The 8,635-nt window shown below is 35.1% G+C and overlaps 1 protein-coding gene and 1 long non-coding RNA gene across 4 annotated transcripts; both read left to right on the top strand.

The window, feature by feature from the left end:
• The first annotated feature begins 423 nt into the window (after window positions 1–423).
• LOC147924109 (uncharacterized) lies at window positions 424–996 on the top strand. The gene is made up of 2 exons (XR_015586025.1): window positions 424–579; window positions 668–996. It is a non-coding gene; the product is annotated as an uncharacterized LOC147924109 (long non-coding RNA).
• Window positions 997–4,208: 3,212 nt separating this feature from the next.
• LOC147924108 (pentatricopeptide repeat-containing protein At1g30610, chloroplastic-like) lies at window positions 4,209–8,394 on the top strand. 3 transcript variants are annotated; one of them, XM_087495397.1, is made up of 9 exons: window positions 4,209–5,815; window positions 6,010–6,201; window positions 6,339–6,420; window positions 6,506–6,697; window positions 6,788–6,901; window positions 6,985–7,075; window positions 7,157–7,314; window positions 7,400–7,831; window positions 7,931–8,394. In XM_087495397.1, exons 1-9 carry the CDS (start codon window positions 4,296–4,298, stop codon window positions 8,285–8,287), a joined length of 3,138 nt encoding a protein of 1,045 aa, XP_087351523.1. In that variant the 5' UTR covers window positions 4,209–4,295; the 3' UTR covers window positions 8,288–8,394. The 3 variants fall into 3 exon arrangements, 2 of the variants coding, with proteins under 2 accessions (XP_087351523.1, XP_087351524.1); XM_087495398.1 differs by having other exon boundaries at window positions 4,223–5,815; window positions 6,024–6,201; XR_015586834.1 differs by having other exon boundaries at window positions 4,225–5,815; window positions 7,479–7,831.
• The last annotated feature ends 241 nt before the right edge of the window (window positions 8,395–8,635 follow it).

The raw sequence follows: 8,635 nt of genomic DNA, 5'->3' as shown, positions 1-8,635 counted from the left end.
TTTAATGTGATGTACTTAGCCTCAATCTAGATCAATGTAAATTAGAAACAAAACTGCATATTAAAGTGTATTAAAAGCAAAAATGAGCCCGAAAAAATCACAGTTTTGTAACGTGAGGCTACTAAAATCCCACACTAAACTTTGTAACGTGAGGCTACAATTTTGTAACGTACATATCTTTAGAGTAATAAGACTAATAACAATGAATTCCTAAAAATATAACTGTCATTCGTATGATATTAATACAATTAAATTTATTTAAATGACATTAAGACATAATTAACTGTGAATATTATAAATCTACTTTCATTACAAAGTAAGAACAAAATTAATTTCTGATTTCCTGTAAATTAGTAAGGTACGTACACTTTCCACTAACTATCATCTTTCATTTGTAAGGTCTCAATTTCTTTTACTTTTCTTGTCACTTTTGTAAAAACGAAAACTCCTTACTGTACTCTAGACAAGACCTCCGATTCAGGTTTTCAATCAAAGAAGGAGTAATTGTTCGGAAAGATCGACATGAAGATGAAACTTATCGCGGAAACTCAGCCGGAACCATCACTGCTTACTACATATGTAAAACTTCTTATTTCTTCGTTCCTTTTAAACTTTGTGGTATCGTTTGTTTAATTTTTCGATCTAACATTTAGAATGTCTTTTATAGCTTTCTTCAAAAGGCGAGACATGGGATGAGATCGATTTCAAGTTCTTGGGTAATGTTATCAGACAGCCTTAAGTTCTTCATACGAATGTGTTCACAGGAGGCAAAGGTAACTGCGAAATGCAGTTCTATCTGTGGTTCGATCCCACTACGGATCTCCACACCTACACTGTCCCACTAGATGTAAGCAATATCAACAGCTTCAACTCAATGTTCTAAATCTTATTAAGCGTTAACGAGACGTTCAGAACTGTCTCGATGCTGATTAATTGTTAACATAAGTTTTTAGAATTATATTTAGACTAATCAACATATCTTAATTTTCTTGATTAGTTCTATATTTTAAACTGTTTTGAGTTGCCAATATACTGTTCTTGAATTTTTTTTTTTTTGTTTTCCTTCGGATCTCAAAAGTTTTCTTGTGGATGGAATTCCAATCTGAGTGTTCAAGAACAACGAGGCTAATGGTGTGGCTTACCCAAAGAGTCAGCCGATGAAGATATACTGATCAAGTCTTTGGGAAGCTGATGATTGGGCCACACAAGGCCGACGAGTCAAGACCGATTGGACCACCACTCCATTCATCGCTTACTACCGAAGCTTCAACGATGTTGACTGCTGTAGCCGGACCTAGATATTTTGAGACCTTACTAATGGTCAGTTACATACTTACATCACATAACATAATTGTAAAACAAAATTAGTACTATAAGGTTTACTACATTTATAAATTCAATAAAAAAATATGATAAAGAAAATTTGTTTCATTAACTTATTGGACATGTTTTTAATTCTTCAATAATTTGTAAAAAACTTAGCTGATATTTTTAGCACAAGTTAAGAAAAATTAAACACTTCTAAATTTCCCAAAACACAATACAAAATAGAATAATATATAGAAAGAACAAAAAACTAAAATGGATTCATTCTCAAAGTTATATAAAAAAAATAAACAAATAAAGATACCAAAAACAAACTCACATATTACATAAAAACCTCAATGTCAAGCACAAGAAAACAAACCGTGCAACGCACGGGACACTGCCTAGTATTAGATGTTAGCAAGGTATATTATGCAAACTTAATAAAGAGACTTTTGTTTTTTTTTGCAGAAAGAAAGAGATACAAAAATAGTGCTAAAGTGGTGTATAACAATATATGATATGTGACTGTTAGGTCGATTACTCTATTTATAAGCTGGAAAGAGTAAATATTTTTACTTTTACGTTTAAAACTAAAAAATCTACAGAAAATCTTTGAAAAAACGTATTTAGTTTTCAGTTAATGCATATAAAATACAGTAAAACCTCTATAAATTAATAAAGTCGGGACCATGAAATTTTATTATTTTATAGAGGTTTTAATTTATCGATAAATTAATAAAATACTAATTTATGAAGAGATTTCATAATTTTGAAAAATTTCTATTACAAAATAAGATACTTTTGTTATCATTTACGTTTTTAAAGAATTTCTGTAAATTAAAATCTTGGCTATCGTAATAGGATGACTGTCAATTGTTTACTAGATTATCTAGGTAAAAATGATAAATGTTATAAGTTTAGAGTTTAGAAGAAATTGCTACCACTATCCTTCATGGTAATTATGAAGTCGAACCAGTTACTAAAGAAGCAATTATCGTATCTAGGAATCTCCATAATTTTTGGATGCGATTTGAAAAGAAAACAATGAAAAATATTATAGATGAGCTCCAACAAGAATGCAAATTCAAGAATATGCAAACAACAATAGAGTCATATTTCACTAGGTTTTCTTAGATAGGCAAACAACAATTAATAGAGTTATATCTCACTAGATTTTCTTAGATATATATGTATATATATATATATTAGTTTAATTGATTATTAATTTATGATATTGATTGGACCATATTTTTACATAGGAGTTCTAAAAATATTATTATCTTATTATTTTATCTAAATGTGTCATTTTTTACACCGGCCTAAGTTGGGATCGAAAGAATTTATTAATTTATAGCGAGTATTAATTTAAAGAGTATTAATTTATAGAGGTTCTACTGTATGTTTGAATCTATATGGATGATTAGATTTAGATTTTGAATTAATTGTCTAGATTTTCCTATTAAACCGATGAGAGTAAATATATAATGTTAGTTTTAGAAATATATAAGTAAAACCAAAGATTTGTTTCGTCCTCTTAGGGTAAACCATGAAGATATGAACATATGGTTTAGGCGTTATAATTTTCTCAACAATTTGAAGGGTTGCAGCAGAATTTGTGTAATATGTTTCCAAGTGTGTTTATGCTTTATAATGCATCTGTATAGCACCCTTTACTATACTAATATATAATGATCATCTTTGTTGTCTTTTATTTCATTTTTTGGCCCCTTCAATATTCATCATTCTCAAGTGTTTTTATATGAAACAATTAAAGATATATTCATTTATTTGGCACACATATACATAAGTAGTAGAAAAAAACAAAATTCCAAAACCCCACTTCTTGTTGATTTTCACAATTGTGTACTATATTAATCAAAAAGTTGCGTTTTGATGTCCTGCGTAATGGTTATAAAACGAGTGAAAGTGTTCATATCTAAAAAGTGTGAGTGTTCATATCTAAAAAAGTTTGAGTCTTTTGGTACTTAAAATTCTTTGGTTTGTCTTTTATCTTTTAGGTGACGTTTTGTTGTATTTTCCAACGGTAAGATATTCTATGAGAAGTCGCTTTTGTTCTCTCCTTAACAAAGCATCCGTGACCCTTCTTTGACCATTTTCGGCCACTACACCAAAGCCAATGGCACCGGATTTATCTAGAACCATTAAGACCAAAATTTTCATCATCCCTCGGCAGTCGGCAGCATATGAACAAATAAAAACAAAGATTTAAGTTTTGTGACTTTTGTCTTAATGATCTGCGTCGACGATCGAGAATAAGCTGTGTGAGCTTTAATTCTAGAAACACACACATGAGATGAGGAAAAAAAAAAGCTATAAAGCAATGATTTTCACCATCAAAAGAAGTAGGTCCAACTTATACTTTTTAACCTTTTAATTAACACGAGTCATGACTCATTAAACTCCCTTTACATCATTGTTTTAACCGTTGAAACCCCTTTTCTTAGCAAGAACATAATGGATTCTATAGTCACTAATTCACCATCATCTTCTGCTTTGGTTTCAACTCATATCAACACCTAAAAAAGTCACTTCTTTTATGGTATATAATTGCTTTCGTTCACTAGCATTGGATCCTTCACCCTTGTAATGGAAACACAAAGATGGTTGAAAGACAAGAACAGTTGAATTAAGCAATGAACATAAATAAAGTATGAGAAACTTTTAAAATGTACATTAAGAACATAACATTTTACCATGCTATGATACAAAACTATAGTATATGGGGTATACAAAAAGATTAAGCCCATTAATAGACAATGTCTATTAGACATCACCCCGTTTCCTTAAAATTAAAACTACGTGGCGTTAATTTTGAGTATATGGAAACGTTACGTAGTTTTTTATTAGTCCATCCACGTCGGACGTTGACGATAGCCGATAAGGGTTCAACGACACGATTGACTCTGATGATTTCGAACTTGAGTTGCCGAAAAAATCAGTAGAGAGCTTTAGTGGAGATTACAAAAATGGCGGTGATGGTTTCGACGAATGCCTTGGTAAAGGCTTCGTTTTTAGATGAAAGTCGGAATTTTTTCTCGAAACCGATGTTTCCTCAGCCGTACTACTATAATTGCCGACGAGTCGTTCGTCTGAAATCGAAGAAAAAGGTAATGTTCTGTTTGAACTTGAACACGAAGGAGGTAGGTTTGCAAAAATCAGGGGATGGAGGTTTAGAATTCAAACCCAGTTTTGATCAGTACCTGCAAGTAATGGAATCGGTTAAAACAGCGAGGAAGAGGAAGAAATTGGACAGATTAAAAGTTGAGGATGACGATGGTGGAGGTGGGAAGGGTGATAGTGTTGATTCGGATGTGAAAGATGAGAGTTCCAGGAGGAGATACTCAAGGCATGAAATGGTAACTGATAAACGTAATGAGAGAGGTGTCAATAGGAATGAAGAAAGTGGAATTTATAGAGTAATCAAAGATGAGAAGTGGAGTAAGAGTGGTGAATCTTCAGTGAATGTGCCACAAGATGAGAGCTTTAGGAGAAGTTACTCGAAGCAGGAGTATCACCGTTCCTCTGGTACATCTAGAGGGATTGAGAGAGGTTCTAAAGTTGATGAATTGGATCTTGTTGTTGAGCAAAGGAGAGTTCACAGAATAGCCAAAGATGTAGGATGGAGTAAGAGTGGTGAATCTTCAGTAGATGAGAGCTTTAGGAGAAGTTACTCAAAGCAGGAGTATCACCATTCCTCTGGTACATCTAGAGGGATTGAGAGAGGTTCTAAAGTTAATGAATTGGATCTTGTTGTTGAAGAAAGGAGAGTTCAGAGAATAGCCAAAGATATAAGATGGACTAAGAGTGGTGAATCTTCAGTGTCTGCGCAAGAAGATGAGAGCTTTAGCAGAAGGTACTCTAAGCAGGAGTATCACCGTTCCTCTGATACATCGAGAGGTTCTAAATTTGGTGAATTGGATCTTGTTGTTGAAGAAAGGAGAGTTCAGAGAAGAGCCAAAGATGACAATTTCAGGGGAAGGTACTCTAAGCAGGAGTATCAACGTTCCTCTGGTACATCGAGAGAGATTGAGAGAGGGTCTAGAGTCGATGAATTGGATCTTGTTGTTGAAGAGAGGAGAGTTCAGAGAATAGCTAAAGATGCAAGATGGACTAGGAGTGGTGAATCTTTGGTGACTGTGTCAGAAGGTGAGAGTTTCAGGAGACAGAATCCAAAGCAGGAGATGGTGAGGTATCAGCGTTTTCATGATACATCGAGAGGGATCGAGAGAAGTTCTAAAGGAGATGGATTGGATCTCTTTGCTGAAGAAAGGCGAATTGAGAGATTAGCCAACGAGAGGCATGAATTGAGAAGTAGCAAATTGAGTAGAACCAGGAGCATTGGTGCTAAAAGAGATAATGATGATGATAGCTTGTTTGCCAATGAAACTCCTGCCTTTAAGTTTTCCGATGAGTCCAGTGACATAGTGGACAAGCCAGCTACTTCACGAGTCGAAATGGAAGACAGAATTCAGAAGTTAGCAAAAGTGTATGTGTTTATGCTATTATCTAGATTTAGTTCAAGTTCTTAGAGTACATAGAAGATAAAACGTAGGAGGTACATAATGAATTTTCAGTTGGTTATGTGCTACTGTACATGAAATTAGGGAGTGAGATTAGTACATTTCTCATGCAATTATCACATTCAGCTGAACTTTATGTTAAGGAAGTTTATTTCGGTAGGTTGAATGGTGCAGACATCAATATGCCTGAGTGGCTGTTTTCCAAGGCGATCCGGAGTGCAAAAATCAGATATACGGATTTCACTGTAATGAGACTGATCCACTTTCTAGGGAAACTAGGAAACTGGAGACGAGTTCTTCAAGTCATCGAGTGGATTCAAAGGCAAGACCGTTACAAATCGAACAAGCTAAGGTAAATGTTTTACTGGCTATTCTAAATGTGAGCTGTGGATATATTGCATTGGTAGCCCGTTTGATTTCACATATAGAAGACCATAATCTCTTTTCAAAGACTTAAACTGACAAAAAAAATTACCATTTTGGATCCAGAATCGTCTATACAACTGCACTAAACGTTCTTGGTAAATCAAGAAGGCCTGTGGAAGCTCTCAATGTATTCCACGCTATGCTGGTATAACTAACCCTTGTGCCATGCTTGTATGTGTTCTTGTTGCTTTTGATATAATCTGAGTTAATCTTCTTGCTTTCTTCGCCAGTTACAAATTTCATCATATCCGGATATGGTAGCATACCGTTCAATTGCAGTCACACTTGGACAAGCTGGGCATATCAAGGAACTCTTCCATGTTATTGACGTAATGCGATCTCCACCTAAAAAGAAGTTCAAGCCAACAACACTTGAAAAATGGGATCCTCGGCTTGAACCAGACGTTGTTGTTTATAATGGGGTCAGTAATTTATAATATATATAGCCTACAGTTTATTCTCGGAAACATAAAGTCACTCGACTGATGTGAATGCTTGACATATTACCACAGGTGCTCAATGCATGTGTTCAACGAAAGCAATGGGAAGGAGCATTCTGGGTATTGCAACAGTTGAAGCAACGAGGGCAAAAACCTTCTCCTGTAACCTATGGCCTCGTCATGGAGGTGAAAATATTTCTTCTTCTCATAACAATCGATATTGCATATCAACACTATTGAGGAGTGGATTTGTAATTTTGTTTAAGCAGGTGATGTTAGCATGTGAGAAGTACAATTTAGTTCATGAATTCTTCAGGAAGATGCAGAAGTCTTCTATACCTAATGCTCTAGCATATAGAGGTATTTTTGTGAAATCTTTGTTGTTATTTTCCTAGTATTTGAATTTTCCACTGAAAAGTGACCATTTTTACCTGTGATCAGTTCTTGTTAATACTCTATGGAAAGAAGGTAAAACCGATGAGGCCATACATACGGTTGAGGATATGGAAAGCCATGGTATTGTTGGATCAGCTGCTCTCTACTACGACCTTGCTCGCTGTCTTTGTAGCGCAGGACGGTGTAGTGAAGGGCTTGATATGGTAATTTTTGTTTGTAAATCCTTAATTAAGCTTATGGAGAATTTGAGTTAAAAAGCTGATCTTGATTATACAAATTCAATGTCAGCTTAATAAGATATGTAGAGTTGCAAATAAACCTCTCGTGGTGACTTACACTGGCCTGATCCAAGCATGCATCGACTCAGGAAACGTCAAGGATGCAGCTTACATCTACGATCACATGAAGAAGGTCTGCAGCCCAAACCTGGTCACTTGCAACATAATGCTTAAAGGTTATCTACAAGGCGGGTTGTTTGAAGAAGCGAGGGAACTTTTCCAGAAGATGTCAGAAGACGGAAATCATATAGAAAGCAGCTCTGATTTCGAATCAAGAGTATTGCCAGACACGTACACGTTCAATACGATGCTAGACGCTTGTGCTGAACAAGAGAAGTGGGATGATTTCGGTTATGCGTATCGGGAGATGTTGCGTCACGGATACCATTTCAATGCCAAACGCCATCTCAGAATAGTACTTGAAGCGAGCAGAGCAGGAAAGGTAAAAAAAACAAACCTTTATGAGACAAGTTGAAACATTTTGACTTATGTTATCACCTTGTCTGATCAACCTCTCACCTGTGTGTCTGTTTGTGATCAGGAGGAAGTGATGGAAGCAACATGGGAACACATGAGACGAAGTAAAAGAATCCCGCCATCACCTCTAATTAAAGAAAGATTCCTTAGGAAACTCGAGAAAGGCGATCATATGTCGGCTATATCATCTCTTGCTGACCTTAGTGGCAAAATTGAGGAGACAGAGTTACGTGCATTTTCAACTTCAGCATGGTCCAGGGTCTTGTCCCGGTTTGAGCAAGATTCAGTTTTGAGGTTAATGGACGATGTGAACAGACGCGTGGGTTCGAGAAGTGAGTCTTCGGATTCAATTTTGGGGAATCTATTGAATTCTTGTAAAGAGTTTCTAAAGAAACAGAACACAAGTTTTGTTGTAAGTTAATTATTTGTGAATCTAAAGTTAAAAAAACAGAGGCATGTTCTGTTTTCTTAAAAGATAGGAAATGCTTAGGGAGAAGGGTAAGATAATGACTTTACTTACTTTCAAAATTCGAACTTACGTTAAGCTTTTGAAACACGTACGACCGAGTGGATTCACGTAGCTTAAATCAAGAAAACAAATACATAAAACTCAGAAATAATTGTATAATTTTGGAACGTACGTGAAGGGGATAAAGTGTGCGTCGTAATCTCAAAGCCACCCAAAAGGACTAATATAGTCAAGAGGAGACGTGAAGAAATAGAAAAATTGCATGTCGCAGAGCTAATTTTATATTTTTCAAAAAATAAA

This window comes from Camelina sativa, chromosome 17 (assembly GCF_030686135.1).
Source record: "Camelina sativa cultivar CO46 ecotype springtype chromosome 17, ASM3068613v1".
In the NCBI taxonomy this organism is placed as follows: domain Eukaryota; kingdom Viridiplantae; phylum Streptophyta; class Magnoliopsida; order Brassicales; family Brassicaceae; genus Camelina; species Camelina sativa.
This window is presented reverse-complemented; position numbering and strand designations above follow the sequence as displayed.